Source organism: Lepisma saccharinum, chromosome 14, assembly GCF_977018435.1.
Source record: "Lepisma saccharinum chromosome 14, izLepSacc3.1, whole genome shotgun sequence".
NCBI lineage: Eukaryota > Metazoa > Arthropoda > Insecta > Zygentoma > Lepismatidae > Lepisma > Lepisma saccharinum.
In genome coordinates, this window is record NC_139242.1 from 65783241 (window position 1) to 65802829 (window position 19589).

A 19589-nucleotide genomic window follows, 5' to 3' on the forward strand; every position below is an offset into this window, starting at 1 on the left:
CACAATTTCTATCAGTGTCGCCTAATATATAAAGTGGAGTAGGTATGAGCCTTGTATTTTTGCACTTGAAGGACAAAATGTCATTAGAATGTATGGCTGCGCACACACAAACACTTCCTTGAAGTAAGTGTGTCCATCGGAGACAAAGAAGTAGAACAAGATGCGAGAATAGATTAGAAAAGGAAGAGGGAAGATACCAAACACACACACACATACATGTGATCTGTTGTGCATGGCAGTTAAGAGAAACATTTGAAGAATGGAACGAGAGAAAGTGAAAGGGAGAAAGAAGTAACAAGCTGAGAAAGAAAGATATAAGAAGGCATTAGGGAGTAAAACAGAAAAGATGATAAGGAAAGGGAAAACAGAAGGGAACTCGGGAATGTAAGAGAGAAGGGGATACATATGCATGCATGTCGTAGTACATATATGTGTCTTACATGCATATATATATATATTTACATTTATACCTGCCCACCCTAATCTATCAATATAAAGCTTCTGCCCACCCGGTCGAAAATTTCTGGCGCCGCCCCTGTTTACAGATTCACCGAAATCAATAACCCGAAAGCACTTTCCATTTACTTCAAGACATTTGTGTCCCCCATTCTAGAATATTGTTCACCAATCTGGAACATGGCTGCCCATTCTCATACCTCCAATCGACAGTGTTCTCAGCTTTTTCCTCTCCATCGTTCGATATAGAGTGCCTGCCCTGAGACACCTGCCTAAGAGAGATCTGCTTGTAAATCTGCATATTGATACTCCAGAAACTCGTAGATACATTGCAGATATGAAATTGCTATACAAGATCATAAATGGAAACTTAAGATGCAGCATCCCACTCCACGAACTCTCCCTCAGAGTGCCCAGACATAAAACACGGAGCAAGGAAACTTTCCACACTAGAACTCCCAGGCTCTCACTCATACAACGTTCACTATTTCATAGTCTACCGAATCAGTCCAATATTATCTCAAACCAAATAGATATATTCACTTCATATTATTTTTTTATCAGCAACATAAAAAAAATTGTACATAAGTAATGCTTTTGTGAAACTGATCTATTTACCTTGGAACTTTTTTGGCTTGTTTTATTTTATGTTATCCTTTCTTTTGCGTTTTTAATCTTAGTCTATTGTTTTACTGTTGTTTCTTTAATATGGCTTCTGCTGTACTGGAAATTTCAATGAATAAAACAAATGAAACAAATCTTGATTTGTTTGATAACATGCAAAGTTGCAGACGTAACACAAGTTTATTAACATGTTACATCATTGTGGAGTTTTCCGAAAGATTATTTAAAAGTATGTGAAAAAAGTCAGGGACTTTGATTTGACAAAGTGAGTTGTAACCAAGAGAATATAAAGACTTATAATAAAGGAGACAGGGCTGACTCTTTCTGAAGACACACAAATGCCAAATTCTCTTCCACGTAGTATACCCTGAACTGCATTTTAAAGATTAACAAGGCTCTGATGTCTGGACTCGCAGCTCGTAAAATCCTCTGGGTGCTCCTGCAGGGTGCGAAATCCTGGGGGGGGGGACCTTAAAAATCCCCCACCAAAATTTTCCCGGGGGGAGAGTTTTCTTGTAACAACAAAATATAAGCAATTAGTATTTACTTCTTATGTACTTTACTAAAGATAATATCGAGAACACAGAAAATAGTGAGTACAGAATGCTCTCTCTCTTTTTCGAGAGATTATTACTCTGTCTACACCGATAACAATATGCGTGCAATAAAAGAAGAATGCAAGTCAAACATAATTATAAATTATAATAGTTTTGTATTAATACAAAATCTAAACAAAAGCTTGCACATAACAAAACTATTTCGTAATTTATTGACATCTTTAACCAGTTAGTAAAGGAATTAATTTGCTACTTTACGTATATCTGATATATGTAAAAGTAACTAATTAATTACTTTATGTGTATTTAATAATATTGTTTTTTAAAAACATTTAGTAATTAATTGACTTTTATATTTAATAATATTATAAATATCCATATCATAATAATTTATGATGTATGTATGTATGTATGTATGTATGTGTGTATGTATATATATATATATATATATATATATATATATATATATATATATATATATATATATATATGGGGTGTAGATTAAGATCTTCTTCCCCACACCAGTCTTCAATGATTTCGCAACCCTGGGCTCGTGTCGTGTCCTGTTCATGTGTGTTTGTGATTGTCCTTTCATCAATTATATCTTATTACTTGCCATCCACATCTTCGCGATTAGCCAAAGGGGGCAGAGAAACGGAAGAAAAATAAAACGAATCAGATCAGAATAGAAGTGGCTGATTCTCCCCTTCACAAATTATCTCTAATATTCTTACAGAGCACAATTAAGTCAACTTTGGGTGGTTGCAGTACAAAGGAGGATAAACATATTTGGATGCGATAGTATAACCATGAATGTACTGTCGCACCTAAAATATAACGATTGCCAAGAGGCTTACAACGAATTGGACCTGAATCATAGAAATATGGAATCTCCGCGAATCGTATTCGGATTGCACACAAACTCTCAAACAAACATGAATGTCCAGGGTTTCTAAAACAGGATTGTCCAGAAAGAAAGGTCTGAAGTGAGATTGGACAAGACGGTAACTGGCCGTTCATGGAAGGATATGAAGAAAGGACTCAACTTTTGTCTCTTTTTCTGAATGTATGAGTAGATAACCCCCCCGTTAGTGATGTTGGTGGTCCCATGTGCGTAAAAACTGGAGAAGACATCCTGTATAATGGAATTCGAACTGGGTAGCAGAGTGGCACTTTCAGACCAAATTCGGCAAGAGTGCACCGCAGGAGAACTACACTGGGCGTTGGATGCCAGCTCGAATCCACTAGTGGCTCTTTTTGACGCAGGGAATTAGCGTCTTGACATATACCACTGTATCAACAGCGAATAACTATAACGTGCGTGTAAAACTCGGCCAATTCATACCATCAGTTGCGGTACCTGTTCAGGTGTGAATAAATAATTTTTTTCTTTTGCAGCATCCGTTTTAAATAACCCTGTATATGTGCAATATATGTGAAGGAAATGCAGTTGATTGTACTTTATACGTACTTTGACACATGATTTCATCATCATAAGCACAGTGGAGAATCGAATACGCAAGCTGACCTCTGTGGCGTAGTGGTTAGCATGTCTGGCCTGGGCATGGGTGTTCTTTGTAAGTGACCTTTCATCAATTTAATCACATCACCAGTTATCCTCATCGTCACCATCAGCCAAAAGTGTCAGAAAAGCGAAGCTAAATATGAAAAATTAACTAAATAATCAATCGAATATACAAATACCTTAAATAACATTAGTACATTTTCAACGGACGTCATTAACAAAAGATAATATTGTTGCCAGGATTCTAATTAAGGGATAAATTCCATAAATGTAAATTTGTTAACCGAAACTAAATTACAGGATATAAGAGTGTATGGATATGGAAAGGAGCTAATATTGTTTTTGCTATTTTAAATTTACAATATTGATTTCAAAAAATGAAATCTTGTTTTATAACACAAGTATTTTTATTTTTACGGAAATTTAAATATGAATTTTGTAAAACAAATATCAGCCATTTTACAGAATTAATATGAAAAGATTATATTCCTGTCCTCTTCCCATTAACTTTTCCTTGAGGTATTTGAAATAACATCGCATGCTACATAAAATAGTGCATGTGATATGGGACTGACAAAGTAGTACTCTTGTATTAAATTACTGTTTCATTGATAAGATTGTAAAAAAAAGAATCAGTGTCTTGTTCAACACAATATTTCATTGTTTCTTTGTAGCAATAGAGCTGGTGGGACCATCATGGCGAACAACGTGCACCATCCTCACCAACATAGCCTACTCCCTAGGACTGGTGCTGCTGGCGGGTGTTGTGTACTTCGTGAGGGACTGGAGACAGCTCTCACTCGCCACCTCCATCCCTTTCCTCTCGTTCTTCCTCTACTGGTGGTAAGTGCACTTGCAACAACCCCCTTTTTATATCTATCCCTACAAATATCCATTCCTTTTCAAAAGCACAAGTCGACATATCCTGAACAAACATCCATGCAACTTGTTTCACTCTCCTGTAGTTCTAGGCTGCCGACTTGTAAGGCGTACGAGGGGCAATATTGTTCTTATATTCTCTTGGCTAGTTAAAACCTCTTCTGGCCGGTCTCTTTGGCGGAGGGGTTAGCATCATATCATCACTCATTCTCATCTTCGATGCTAGCCAAAAGTGGCAGAAATGTGAAATAAAATATACCAACTCAAGCAATAAAAACCACTCGTATTCGGCCATTATTAATTTTTGGATTCTTAATTTCAATACTGTCTACTGCAAATCAATTGTGTTAATACGTTTATTGTAGGTCTACGCATTATCAATTTAGGAATATCTTCACTCATACGTGTAACGCAAGTGTCACAATTTGCCTTTCATTGATTGATTTGCCTTACTTTATTTCGCTTTTGTGCCACTTTTGGCAAATCGCGAAGATGGGAATGAGTAATGATATGATAAAATTCATGAAGGAATACTCACAAGAATACCCATGCCCAGTCCAAAATTCGAACCCGGGACCGGTTAGCACAAGTGTCAAAATTTGGTTTCAAGTAATAATTAGACTGGCGATTTATATGCACTGAAATATAGGAAAACAAACATGCATCAAATTTATCGTAAAAACTTAAAAACTAGTCGCTAAAATACGAATAAAAATATGCAGGAAAGAGCATTTACAAATACAATTCTACTGTTTTCCTGTAGATTATTAAAAAAGGAAAATACCTAAAAAAAACAAGACAAAATATGTAAATTGACCAGTTTCTACTTAAATGTTCACATCAAAACTACTTGCGATAATTCATATTTTGCCACATTCAACAAAGAGTTTTTTCGAGATTTACAACATACTTGTATCTTTGCGCAGTAGTCTGTAGTTGAGAAAGATCTCTAAGATTGCCTAACAAACCAGGGGTGAATCAATATTTATTTCGTCTAGAATGAAGTAAATGAAATTAAATAAAATCAAAAGAAAATATAAAAAATTGACAAAGGTATACCACATCTGTGGTTTCATTTTCCTCGGTCTAGTAGATAATAGTCCCTTGCTCCACTATTGAGAGGACTAAATTTTTCATAAACATTTCACAGTCCTTACTTGGGAAATTGCCATTAGAGGCGTTCAACAGTTGGTTGTGAAACAGTTAAGATAGCTTATTTCCCTCCGGGCCAAAATATTTTTTTTCTAACGTCGCTTTTCTGTCTCTCTGGGCTAATCCCGACGATGTGTATGAATGGTGATGGGATGAAGTTGATCACTCATGCCCAGACGGACTTGAACACGGAACCTTTTGGGGCGAGATCGTGAATTTAACATAGAACCAGCTTCAAGAATTTTATTGTTGGGAGGGTATAGATTTTCTTATTCGTTTTCATGATTTTATATGAAGTATAACCTTCCCAGGGTTGTTGGCTTAATTCTAGTAATAAATTTTTAGTTGTTTATATTTTATTTATTAGGTGAAATTTTTAATATAATTTGTTCTTTATTTTTATTAATTATTTCAGTCCATATATTACCTGCAGGAAAAACGCACACATTTTGACCAGTTTATCTGTCTTGTTCTGAGATTGCAATTTACAAAGTAAAGCGGTATATTCAAAACACGTGAAGTCTGTATCATACATTTAGAAATGCAGGATTTTATCGCAGGAGTGGTTCATTTTTTGGAGCCAGAATCTCTCTTATGCTTCCTCAGGATATGCACGAGTAACGCACGATGAGGTAGCAAAGATGACATAATAAATTACGTTCTTTAAGGATGACAGAATGTCACCGTTGAAATATGAAAGTTGATAAAACTTTCTCTAAGATGAAGTAAAGGAGAAAATACAGTCAGATTAATACGTTACTTAAAAAAGACCTAAAAATCTACAGAAATTTCTAACAAATAATGGTCTCTTGATGTAGGAAACATCTTAAAAGATAAGCCTGATATATTTTTGGCCCGTAAAAAATGTCTGGTTATAGATTTTCAAGGTGTATTTAATCACACAGGATTTCATTGTTGGTGTGACTGTATTTCGTATCTCAGAATGGAATAATAGCAACAATATATCTTCACCCAATATAATAAGGAAATCTTTCAGAAAGATGCGTTTCTCAGAAAAGTAATGTAGGAATAAAGTAATATGCACTGAAGGCAAATGTGCAGAGAGGACCATGAAGGGAGGGAGGGTTCGGACATTGTCAATCTCGGTCATAGTGAAAATGATGCGATCAGCTTTCACCACCCCAACTTTGCCATCAGGTACCTATTAATGTGAACACCACAGCCACTTACTTATGCAGGGACGTCAGGGGGAATTAAGTAGCCCATCCCGAAACTCGAACCCGGGTCTCGACGCTGATACAAAATAGTCTTACATTGCCATGAGTATCTAGTCAGTGGAAGCAAACCGCTCGAAGATTAACTTGAATGTTCTAGAATAAAGTTTAAGCAGATGTAATTTTTCAGAATTTGAAATGTGGTAGTGTTTTTTCAAGAGAATAGTAATTTTCAATTAAAGCTTTCCTGTTTCAAGCCAAAGGTCTAGTGCGACATTAAATTTCTTAACGGCTTCCGTGGAAAATGGTTAGTGAAGTCCCAGGCATGCGTCTTTATCTATCATTCATTTCATCAGACCACCATTCAACGTCACCATCCCTGCAATTAATTCACACCCTATTTATTTTTATTATTATTTTCTTTCTTTTACGAAAATAATACACCTTTATAAACTTCAAACGTTTCGCAGCTTCCGTACAAACTCTGCGGGTGGTACCGTGGGAATAGACATGTTAATTTCATCCCGACAAAGATACATTGTTACACGAAGGATAACAAGGCTTGCCTTTGATGTGCTAATGGAGGTTGAGACAAGAGCGAAGAGGAAAAAGTTTCGTTGGGCAATGCATGAACGTTACGGAAGCGTCAGTATTTTGAAAAACAGTTTCGACTTTGCGTGAGAATCAAACGAAAGACTTGACTACACTGAAATATCTTCGACAATGATTTTGAAAATGAAATAACAGATCGTTGCTAAATAGCAATGTGTAGAATTTCTTCCAGCAACCTGTTATGCTGTAGCCCCGGTTTTAAGAATTCGTTCCGAATTAAGTGGGTCAGTCAAAAAGTTAGTTGCACTAGCATGAAAGAAATAGCGTAGGACAGTTATTGTATTTACATGAAAGTACACTACCAACACTACATTCCTACATAATTCCAAACTCTTTTCAAATATTTGTCATAGCGTGACAGGAGTTTTTCTATTACTTGTTCGAAGAATTCCCGTCCAACTTTCGATAACCATTCTTGCGCCGCAGATTTAACTTCCTCATCGGAATGATAAACCCCGCTTCGCAAGTTCTTCTGTCATAGGCCCAAAGACATGAAAATGGACTACGAATCAGTTCATTAACATGTACTAACATGTTCAACATTGTTGCAGTTAACAGCCTTCTTGCTGGTAGTCTTTCTCAATATCCGTATTTCCATTCTCGAACAACGCACACCATCATGCAATAATCTGATACGAAATCGCTTTATCACTATACACTTCAGTCAATTAGTGTCACTGCGCGCACTTCGAGTTTCGACGGCACTTCCAACCGACATGACATTTTCACCATTGATAACGTCCGATCCCTAACATCCATGGCATAACAGTTACTCACTCCCAGCCACGTTCATCATAATGTCTTTCTCCGACTAAATGTTATGGGCAAGTGCAACTAATTTTTTGACTTCCCTCGTAGATTAGTAATTCATGAATTCGTCCCAACTCACTCCTGATATTTAACCATATGGCGTTTATAATACATGAACTCGTCCCCAACAATATCATGAACCAGTTGGTACAAATATTTTTTCTTCTTATTTTTTGCACACTTAAAAGCGTCAGCACTGTGCCGGTATGGTTAGAAATATTATCAGTATGCAAAAGTTACTTCATCACATGGCAAGTACAGTTACATAAATTCGTCTTTCAATATACTGTGCAATTCGCAAAAAGAATAATATTTCTCAAAAGCTGTTAAAATAGGTTCTAAAAATCCTAAAATAGACCCTAAAAATCTTGTTAGGCTCGAATAATCTTGAAGTAGGTTCAAAAAAACTTAAAATAGTTCAACATTCCTGAAAAATATTGATTAGGTACAGTCACCGGCAATGAAAATGGGACACCTATGTGCTGAAATACGCAGTATCTTGCATAACGTTATGTGTGTTGCCTAACCCTTCGGCGATGGCAGAACTTACCATTGGAAATTTGCTATTAAAATTCACTCTTCGCCGTATACTTAGGCAAAAATATTTTTTCATGTTATCCACAGTCAAACTCCGCAATTTTGTCTGTGAAGATCATCTTATATGCTGAAAATAATCTTTCAACAAAACATAGTCAGTGGTGCAAACATCAATGTTGAAATGTTAGTTTGCAAGACGTGAATGCCACAAAGCACCGAAGTGACGCGAAAGTGAGCAAGACCACACAGATCAGAAGTATGCACTTTGGATTGTACAGGTAACAGTGGCACCAGACAATTTTGCATTGTTTAGAGCTTTGAAAAATCACCATGGACTTGGAGGAAGGGAAATCGACAGAGAGTACATTTCAAACACTTCGTCATTGATTTTTTTCGTGACCAAACAAAGCAAATGCCTCTGTGTGACATAAAAATCCTGTAAAAGCTTTAAAAACATAAAAACCTAAAAAAAGGCTTGATTTAGGCGCATAAACCTAAAATAGGTTCTAAAAAGCAAAATAGTTTTTTTAGGCAGTATAAAACTTCATCAGTCGATGCGTTTTTTAACGAAACGCTGACGTGACTTATTATTTCTTACATACCTGTAAAGGAAACAAAATAGGTTAAAAACCTAAAATCTGACGTCTAGTTATCACTAACACTTTCTAAGTGACTTAATTTCAGTGATGTTCAGTAGCGGCGATTAGGGAGGGCGTGGGAGGGGGGCAGTTGCACACTACTTTTTGCTTCTTTTGCTCCCGCACTATGCAAAACCTTCTCTACAAGGGTTGGATAAAAAGTAATGGCAACACTGCTGTCCCGTGAAAGGGGCGAGTCACAGCGCCACAAGCGTTTCGTGGCTGATAAAGGAATGTCAGACGAGGAAGTATAGTGAGTGGGAGCGATCGTATGTTATTCAGTCAAAAACAGCAGTGCTCTGAAGCAGATGACGAGAGTGCAAGCGCCCTAACAATATGTTTAGGCAAGAAGAACAACGTCTCTCAGGCAGACGGTCAACGCAGCCTACTTCTGCACCTTCTTGCAACACCACCTTCGTCTCGCATTAAGAAGGAAGCGACGGCACGTTCTGGCACGGTCTCCCATCACCCTGCATGACAATGCAAGGTGTTATGTCACACTTCGAACAATGTGACGGCGCTCCTGCATAACTGGTAGTGGGAGGTACTGGAACATCCGCCGTATTCACCATTATGAGACCGTGTGATTACGACCTTTTTGCCAAAATGAAGGAACCACTGGGCGGGAAGCACTACGACACGCGCGAAGCCATCATACTTGCTATAGGGCGGTCAGTGCGGGACATCGACAGAGATGGACGCGCTGACGGTGTACGACGCCTTCCATACGTGTGACAGAAGGTCGTAGAGATGAGGGGCGATTACTTTGAAGGAATGTAACACGTGCTCCTCTGCCAATACAGTCAAGTACCAATTATACCAGTGTTGCCATTACTTTTTATCCAACCCTTGTAGTATCTACCAAGGGAAAGTAAACTGTTCTTGCACCCACCGTTTTAGCTATTTGACCCCTAGTTTTAGAACCCAAGGACCGCCACTGGTGATGTTATAGAACAGTTGGACAAGTACTCAACTATGAGCTTTCTTCTTCTGATTATTATTATTATTATTTTGAAGGAATGAGACGTGAAAGTTCAAATTACAACTACTCCAGTTTCTCAGGAACAGTAGTGACAGGGCAGGGACCTGAAGCTTAGACGCCTTCCACAGAGGGCACCGTTCAAAGAGTTTCTCTCTCTATCTCTTTCAAAGACAACAAAGTCACAAACTTTAGTAATCTGGCAAAGCATTCAGACAGTAACTGAGAAATTTGGCAGTCATATTTATTTTGGTTTTCTTCCATTCACTTTAATCTAACGTAGAACATAGTTTTATGTTTTCTTTTTTTTCGTAGAAATAAGCACTTGTTCAGTCCTCTTTAAAATTAAAAGTACAAATAATTAACGAATCTAAATTATCCCGTTTTGATAACTGCTTAATTAAGAAATATGATGGATCACGATACGCTTGAAGCTTGTGTGAGGTGTGAACTCAGGATAACAAAGAACTCACAAAAAGTTTCATTGATGATGTCATCCACAAAGATGCTGTAGAAAGCCTAATCGGCTTAGTTTGCTGTGAATATAAATTATTGCAAGCTATAATATTATTTTATTGATTTTCATAATCTCATTCTTAAAATAGTAGTTAATTATAGCTAATTGCACTTAATCTAATTACATGTCAGCAGTAAGGGGCAATTTTAAAATATTAGTATTGTTTTCTCTTTACTATTATAAATTGATGCCTATGACACGTATTACCCCCCGTGAATTTTGAGATCTTCCCAGAGGAAAGTGTCTGAATTCAACACTGCATGTATCTTTCGTAAAAGCTACAAACTATTCCTTAAGAACTGTTATGATCAACTGAAAACGGTTTGAAAAACAACTAATATTTAAAGCTCTTTCATTGTTGTACTTCCGTTTATCTGTATTATACAACTTCCACACACATACACACACACACACTCTTTCTCTCTCACACACACATCTATCTATCTATCTATCTATCTATCTATCTATCTATCTATCTATCTATATATATATATATATATATATATGTGTGTGTGTGTGTGTGTGTGTGTGTGTGTGTGTATGTATGAATGTATATGTATATATATATATATATATATATATATATATATATATATATATATATATACACCTCCGATATGTACAAAGTACACGTCGAGATGTGCTCCAATTATACATGTCTGTAAGTGTGTGTGGACTTCATAACTATACACACTAACACACTCGCACGCTTACGCACACAAAAAGCTACCTATCAATGTTGTATACATTTGAATTTTTCCTTTTTTCAAGGGTTTTGCCTGAGTCTCCAAGATGGCTGCTAGCTCGCGGTCGGTTTGATGAAGCCGAGAAGATTATCTATATGATGGCAAGGGTCAATAAGAAAACGCTGCCCGCCAACTACATGGTTCAAATGAAGGTAAGGTTTCTCTGATGGTGTATTTTAATTTACCTAGGTACACCGTAGTACATAGCAGTATAAATAATAAGGTAGTGATGAATAAAGTTAATCGAAAAGCTATATTATATCGATCCGATATAGAATTGTAAATATTGTTTGAAGAACATAAAAGTTTCATTAATCTCCTTAATTAATTAATTAACCAGACAGATACGATGGATTTTGTTTTTGTTTGTCCTTTGTTTAAATAGAAACTCCCATGTTTGGACATTTACTTTCCAAAACCGTGGCATAACAGAATTTTGTAGTAAATTAAGCCTATTTATGCACAACGATACATGGATATTAATAATCTCTATATCGGGCATCACCAATCGAGTAAAAAACTAATTTGTACCATAGTATTCATCTAAAAACTCACGGAGAGTGTAAAGCTTTAGTGTAATTACAATTACTTCTCTGATAAAGGAGACCCGGTTAACAGAGCTTATTCGAAAACAGTATAAAGTTTGCAAATACAGTATTGATTTTTTGCATTGATTTTCACTTGAGCCTACCTACTTGTGTGTGATAATTATGGGTGCTTGAGTTCTAAAGTGGAATTCCTATATTATTGAAAATCGTAAGACGTCATGTGTATGTGCTACTGTAAAATATAAATATTTTAAAAGAAGAGAGCTGTATGTAATTGTTAAATATTTCCGTGAGTTTACATAAGAAAACATTTAGTTTCATGATACCATTATTGTTCTTCAAAATATTTTGTTGCTTACAATATTTAATTGATTGTTATGATGTTCATTTAAAGGTTTCAAATTCCCTTATCGTGAAGCAGAGGAATCGTAGCATATTGTGGAATTAACTAGTATCCAACTTCACCGCCGTGAACATGAGACACCTTGGGTACAGCGCCTTGAATAACGTAGTGTGGAAAACGACCCAAGAAACTAATTCCCCAGACGGATGAGAAACATAGATGGCAGTGCGATCAATCTCGGTGCTAATTTCCTTATGAAAGTAATGCGGTTTTGTTAGTTTTTGGAATATATTATGTAGATTTGTTTGTCTTGAAAGGCGGTACGTGAATTGATGGAAACAGTTATATTTGTGGAGTGATTTGCAGTCACGAAATGACATTAATTTGGAAAGAAAAGTAAAATAAAATTAATAAATAAATAGTATGCGTAACACAAGAAGAAACATCGCAAAGTGATTCCGGACGTCAGGTGTTGGATTGTGTACTAGAGTTTTATTTTTCTATGTTATTAGAATATAAATAGTATCCTGAGAGATATTTCATACCGAGGCGACAAACCACAAGTGTCGCTTGGAAGCGGGCAGTCCGTAATCAATGCAGCCTTTCGAACCGTAGGGACACAAGCTCTGACTGCACCGTTTCCTCGAGGAGATTTTACACCAAAGCGACACGCGACAAACGATACGAGGATTTCACACCAAAGCGACACGGGTCCTTCGGTCCAAGGTAACTTTCACACCGAAGCGACACATGTTGCTTGGAAACGAGACAATCAAGAGCAACATTTCACATCGTAGCGGCATGACGGGAAGCACAGGCCAGCGTTCGGATGGTGAAATCCTCAAGCGATAAGTGTCGCGTGCCCCTTGTCGCTTTGGTGCGCAATCTCCCTAAAGCAAGACACTCATTGCATCGCGCATGCGCGAACAACAAACCACGGCAACATGTTGCAAACTATTGAGGAAATGGCCCAGTTTGAGCGACGCACAAGCGACAAAGCGACTTATCGTGTCGCCTAGATCTGTTGTTGTAATGTGCGGTTTTTCGTGTCGCCTATCTGTTGTTCGCACAATTAGCAGCGAACGCTTGCCAATAGACTGAAGCCACCATGTTGCTTGTCACTTAGTTGGGAACTCCCCCTGTAGCGCGTCACTTTGGTCTGAGCACCCTTCCTTTAAGGAACTTTCCGACCGAAGTAACAAGTAGCACGCGAATACGCCATATGAACGTGTCGTTTGCTGTTTGGACCCTCATGTGCAATGAATACTATTTTACAGTCTGGAAGTGTGTGTCACTAGTGTGACAGTGTAAACATCCCATGTCGCTTGTCCCATTGGTTTGAAAGTTTCCTTACACTCATGTTGATGGCACTAAGAAAGTTTTGTGGGGTTCCCCTTGTCGTTTCATGGAATCATCATTATCATCATCGCCGCGATTAGTTTAAAGCGGAAGAAAAGAGACAGTAAATATCCAAAATACAAATGCTTCAGTGTGTATATCTTTAAAAGAAATGATGATGATGATAATAATAATGAACCTAATGAATACATAAAAATTTAGTTGCCAAGAGCATTCCACGCTTATTTTTTCTCCCGTATTATTAACGAAAGTATGACGATAACAGGTCGTGTTCGACTGTCTAGAATGTTCGTTAATATCTTGGCGACCACTGTACCAAATATCATAGCAATTATCACATTCATAGAAATGCTTCATGTAAAAGAATCAGACATTGCAGCGAAAACTCCATTTACTTCCATTATAAGCAGTCGAATACCAAGCATCGGGGTCAACACCAGCGCCTCTAGCGGATCATTTTCGAGTGGAACCAGCCAGAGCGCGCAGAACTGTGCCGTTTTCCACACTACGTTATTCAAGGCGCTGTACCTTGGGCATTGGTAACTTTCATTTGAAGACTACAGGGAAAATGGGGAGGGAAGTCAGTAAATGGTCGAAAATGAGTTTACAGCAGATTCATGTAGCTTGAATGATGTGGACGCAATGTCAGAACAACAGGGAGGTTAGTCACTGAGAAATTAAATCTTGAAGATTTCGCCTACAGGGGAAGTCAGTTGAATACAGGGGAAAAAGGAGGCAAGTCATTTTACGAAAGTAACTTCACCACTGTTGTGATCGCGCTGCATGTGGCAACACTGTCGGATTGAAATTCTGCATGCTGTGTTTTGTTTTGTGAGGGATATCATTGTTTTGTGCACGTTGCGTTCCATTGTTAAATTGTGCTTTCTTCCGACGCCCGGCCAATATTAAACGTGCACGTGGACCGTCAATTGCATTCGCTATTTCAAAACTGAGGAGGCGGTGAAGCATTATAAACTACAGAGAATGTTCTACAATGGATTGCCCCGTCGTAAGTGTTTAAGTAGTGGTATTGATACTACGGACAGCACGAGAAAGTACGAGCCCCTCTCCAGCAGATTTGCTATACTTAAAACTTGCTCAACATGCCTACATGAGTTTTTTGCTCAAGTGTGGAACTCTTGCCTAATCCAAGATTTTTGTAAAAATGCCCTCGGGAATTTTTCAGAAAGTACGAGCCCTCCCTCCAGCAGATTTGCTATACTTAAAACTTGCTCAACATGTTCATATGAGTTTTTTGTTCAAGTGTAGCACCTGCCTAACCCAAGAGTTTTGTTTCGGAAAGTATCAACCCCCCCCCCTCAAGCAGATTTGCTCATATTTACAAAAAATGCATCAGCCAGATTTTTGTCCATAAACTTGTATCCATACCCACCTATACATATTTACTTCAGGTTTAAGTTCAATTGGAAACCAGGTTCAATTCTAGAATTGCTCCGTGCTTGCATGTTTCCCTCTCTGTGTCAGTGTGTACAATTCCCGAGACGGTAGTATTGATTTTTGTTTTGCACGTTCTCCTCAGCGCCAGTATTTACAGAAATTCCCGTGTATTGCATCACCCAGTATTGTGTGAGTGACTGTGGGGAACAGATGTGTTGAAACAGTGCTTCTCATACTTACAGGCCTGAACAATATAAAATCTGATATTTGTTGTAATCTACTCATATTTAGAGTCAAGCTTATATTTGTCCCATGTCCTGCATGTCTGTACAGGTATTTGCGCTGGGATAGTGTGAATGAATATTTATTCTCTTTTTCCACTTGTAAGCTATTGGCTTTACAACCTGTCATAAGATTAATATTATTAATATTAATCCATAGAGATTAGATTTGAAACCCAAGAAATTGTATATAAATACCAAAGCCAAAAATATTAAGTGTATACACACATACACACCTACACACACATACACAGCACAGTGCTGAACTCAACTGATATTTTTACCCAGTATAAAGTTTTGAATTGAAACCCAGGAAATTGTATATAATAAACAACAGCAAAAATGCCGAATCAAAAATATTGCAATCAATGCAATAAGAATATATCCAGTTCTAATTGGGCCAAGCATCAAAAAATTTGTAACCCGGACAAATACAGAACTCCCACAATAATTTGCCCCAAATGCCATAGAGAATATAACATGGAATATTTTACATATAAACATAAAGATACTTGCTCTGCATTGCCCCCACAACCATCCACATCTGGTCTGAAAAGAAAACACGAAGCACCTGTTAATGCTGGACCTGCAAAGCAGCCACGCTATGAACCCATCCGTAGCAGTTTTAACGGCCAATTAAGGGATCACCGGTTTGTATCAGAGCCAAGATGTGGAATTAAGAATTTTTTGAACAGTAAAAATTCTGATCTGCAGGCAATTCTTAATGCACAAAATGGCTCTTATAAGCTGACCCTTAAATTGTTTGTACAATATAAGAAACCAAACGGCACAAAATTTATACATCCCCACTTAACAGAAACTGTACCTGTATATTCAAATACAAATTCGGACAGAATAATAAGCAGGTTGATAGATCAACTGAACATGAAACACTCTGAATTTGCAGCAAAAGAGTCAGGATGGAGCCTATGCGGCTCTCCGCACAAGTTATATGTTCATATTTCTGAATTCAGCCCATTAAAAGGTTCTACATATCTGCCATTACCTGCTAATATCAAAAACAAAAGAGCCGTGGTCAATATAAAAAATACCGATCAGAAATGCTTTTTGTGGTGTATTTTAGCTGCTCTGTATCCAGTTTCAAGAAATCCTCAGAGAATAACTTATTACGAGCAGCATGAACATCTTTTTGACGATGCAATGGAGGGTTTGGAATATCCAATGTCTGTTCAGAATATTGATAAATTTGAAAAAAGGGCCAGGCACATCAATGGCAAACAATTATCTATTAATGTATTTATTTGTTCCACTGGCAATTGCCCGATAGCACCTCTCAGAATCAGTACACTTGATGATGAATCTGCTATTCCGATTGATCTGCTCTTAATTGAAGGGGATGGCACATATCATTATACTCTGATACATAATTTTGAAGCTTTAGTGAGAACACAACTAGACAAAACTCATACAATATTTAAGTTGTGCAGAAGATGCTTAACTATATTTGATGGTCAAAAAATGGTGAATGGGGTTCGTGAAAAAAATGCAGAAATTGCAAAAAACAAGTTAATTGAGCATCTGAAATACTGTGGCAATCATAAACCTGTTCATATGGTAATGCCCAATCCAAGTGAAAATTGCAAATTCAAAAAGTTTGAAGCCTTGTTGGAACACCCAGCATATATTGCCTGTGATTTTGAATCGAACCTCAAACCTCTTGCATTCTGTAGCCCAGATCCAGAAGAATCTGCAATTACACCATACCAGCAACATGAACCTTCCAGCTTTTGTTATATGGTTATACGGGATGGTGTTGTTATTAAAGAATATTCATACGTGGGACCAAATGCCATCAAAATATTTGCACATAGAATAGAAAATGAGTGCCGTGACATAGCATCTAACATCTTATTAAAATCAAAACCTATGTTGCCTTTAACAGAGGAACAGATTGAAGATTTCAACAAAGCAGAAAAATGCCCGGTATGTGATTGTGAATTTTCAGATACAAATATCAAGGTACATCACCATTCTCATACAGATGGTAAATTCTTAATGGCCCTGTGTAATAGCTGCAATATTAAGATCAAGAGACCAAGATTTATCCCCATATTTTGCCACGGAGCATCCAATTATGATTTCCATCATATGATCAGATACGAGGGGTTTGAGAAACAGAATTTAAATATTTTAGCTGAAAATGATGAGAAATATATTGCTATTAGCAAGATAATTAAAGTTAATGGTGTTCCTATTCACATAAGATTTCTTGATTCTTACAGATTTTTATCTGCTGGCCTGCCTACACTGGCAAATCAATTATCTGATGATCAATTCAAAATCACACGTGCCTCGTTTCCAAATCAGGACCCGAAATTAATTAGGCGGAAGGGTGTATATCCATATGACTATGTTACAGATTTTTCTAAATTTGATGAGTGTTCCCTGCCACCACAAGAAGCGTTTTACAGCAGAATCAGAGGATCTGGAATCACTGATGAAGATTATCACCATGCCCAGTTGATGTGGAAGAGTTTAAAATGCAAGACATTTGGTGATTATCACATGGCATATTTAAAACTTGATGTGACCCTCTCAGCTGATATATTGCAAGCATTCAGAAAATCTTCCATGCAAAATTATGGACTGGACCCAGTGTATTTTTACAGTGCCCCGGGCCTAGCATGGGCTGCAACGTTTTTCAACACCAAAATGCAATTGGATCTGATCCACGATCAAGATATGTATCTGTTTATGGAGAAATGTATAAGAGGAGGGATGGTGCAATGTTCTCAGAGATATGCCAGAGCAAATAACAAGCATATGCTTGATTATGATCCAGCACGGCCATCAAATTATATACTCTATGTAGATGCAAACAGCCTCTATGGTCATGCCATGATGGATAAATTGCCATATGCAGGGCTTGAGTGGGTTGAAGATTTCAATATTGAGGATCTTCAGGATTTTGATGACAGTGACTATGGCCTCTTCTTAGAGGTTGATCTGACAATTCCTGATGATTTGCACAATAAATTTTCTGATCTGCCCCCAATTCCCGAGGTTCAGTGCTCACCTGGCTCTAACCAGAAGAAGCTCATGATGACTCTGGAGCCGAAACAGGGATATGTCACATATTACAAAAACCTCCAGTTCCTGATGCGTCATGGTGTTCAAGTAACCAAAATTGGAAAAGTCTTAAGGTTCAGGCACTCAAGATGGTTGAAACCATACATTGATACAAACACGGAGCTTCGAACATCTGCAAAGAGCCAATTTGATAAGGGCTTGTTTAAATTGATGGTGAATTCTGTATATGGCAAAACTATTGAAAATGTCAGAAAACATACCGATGTTAAAATAATTACTGACCCCAGCCGGAGCAAAAAATTGGTTGCAAAGCCTAATTTCAATTACAGAAGAATTTATGATGAGCACATGGCACTTTTCAACATGAAGAAAACAAAGATCAAATTTGATAAACCTATTTATGAAGGGGCTGCAATATTGGAATTGTCCAAATTACATATGTTAACATTGTATTATGATGTGTTGAAACCTTTTTATGGTGATCGTGTAAAATTATTGTACATGGACACGGATAGTTTTATTCTTGATATTCAAACAGAAGATGTTTATCAAGATATGTCACAGCCTGAATTGTTTCAATACTTTGATACCAGTGAACATACAAGAATTCAACCCCACAACAAAAAGGTGCCTGGCAAGTTAAAAGATGAGACACTTGGTGATGTTATTGTGAAATTTGCTGGGTTAAGTGCCAAGATGTACACCTTTGAAACATGTAGTGGTGCTGTTGCCAAAAAGGCCAAGGGCATTGGCAAAGTAACTGTTGAAAAAGACCTCCAATTTGAAGATTATGAAAATTGCATCAAATCCCAGAATTCAATCAAAACATCAGAAAATAGAATTCAGAGTGTGGATCACTTATTGACTTCAAATATTGTAAGAAAAGTGGCTCTGGACCCACATGATGATAAGAGATGCATTTTATCATGTGGCATACATACTTTACCATGGGGTCATTGCGATTTGAAAAATAGCAAACAATGCCCAATTACAGAGCATGATTTGAAATAAATAAACATGCCTATGAACTTATTTGGGTTCAAAAAACAGGCTATTATGGAGCTACCAACACCACAACCCTCTCCTGATATGCTGTCTAAACTGAGTGGCTTGTTAATTATTCATCTGAACAGCATACTTACAGATCTTGATGATGAAACAGGCAAAACATTGTACATATTTAACAATAATTTAAACCACTACCAATTACCTGTAGGTGGTCAATTGCAATTTATTACAACCCCTGAGGGTGATGTCAAGATTTCAGTAGGGAGAAATATTTATAGAATTAAGCACTCAAACATGATTTCTGGCACTGTATATACTGTTTCTGCTGGTGACTGCTTATATATTGAGGTCCCTGGATCTTATGACAAGCTTATACCCTTTTTTATAGAATTAA

At 37.3% G+C, this 19589-nt stretch overlaps 1 protein-coding gene across 1 annotated transcript in view; it reads left to right on the forward strand.

Annotated features, from left to right (window-relative positions):
• Nucleotides 1–19589, forward strand: part of LOC145998589 (beta-alanine transporter-like) — a 200077-nt gene that overhangs the window by 133117 nt on the left and 47371 nt on the right. Inside the window, exons 5-6 of the mRNA XM_083135031.1 lie at nt 3837–4005; nt 11233–11359. Coding sequence (XP_082991157.1) covers nt 3837–4005; nt 11233–11359 — 296 coding nt within the window. The remainder of the gene's footprint in view (nt 1–3836; nt 4006–11232; nt 11360–19589) is intronic.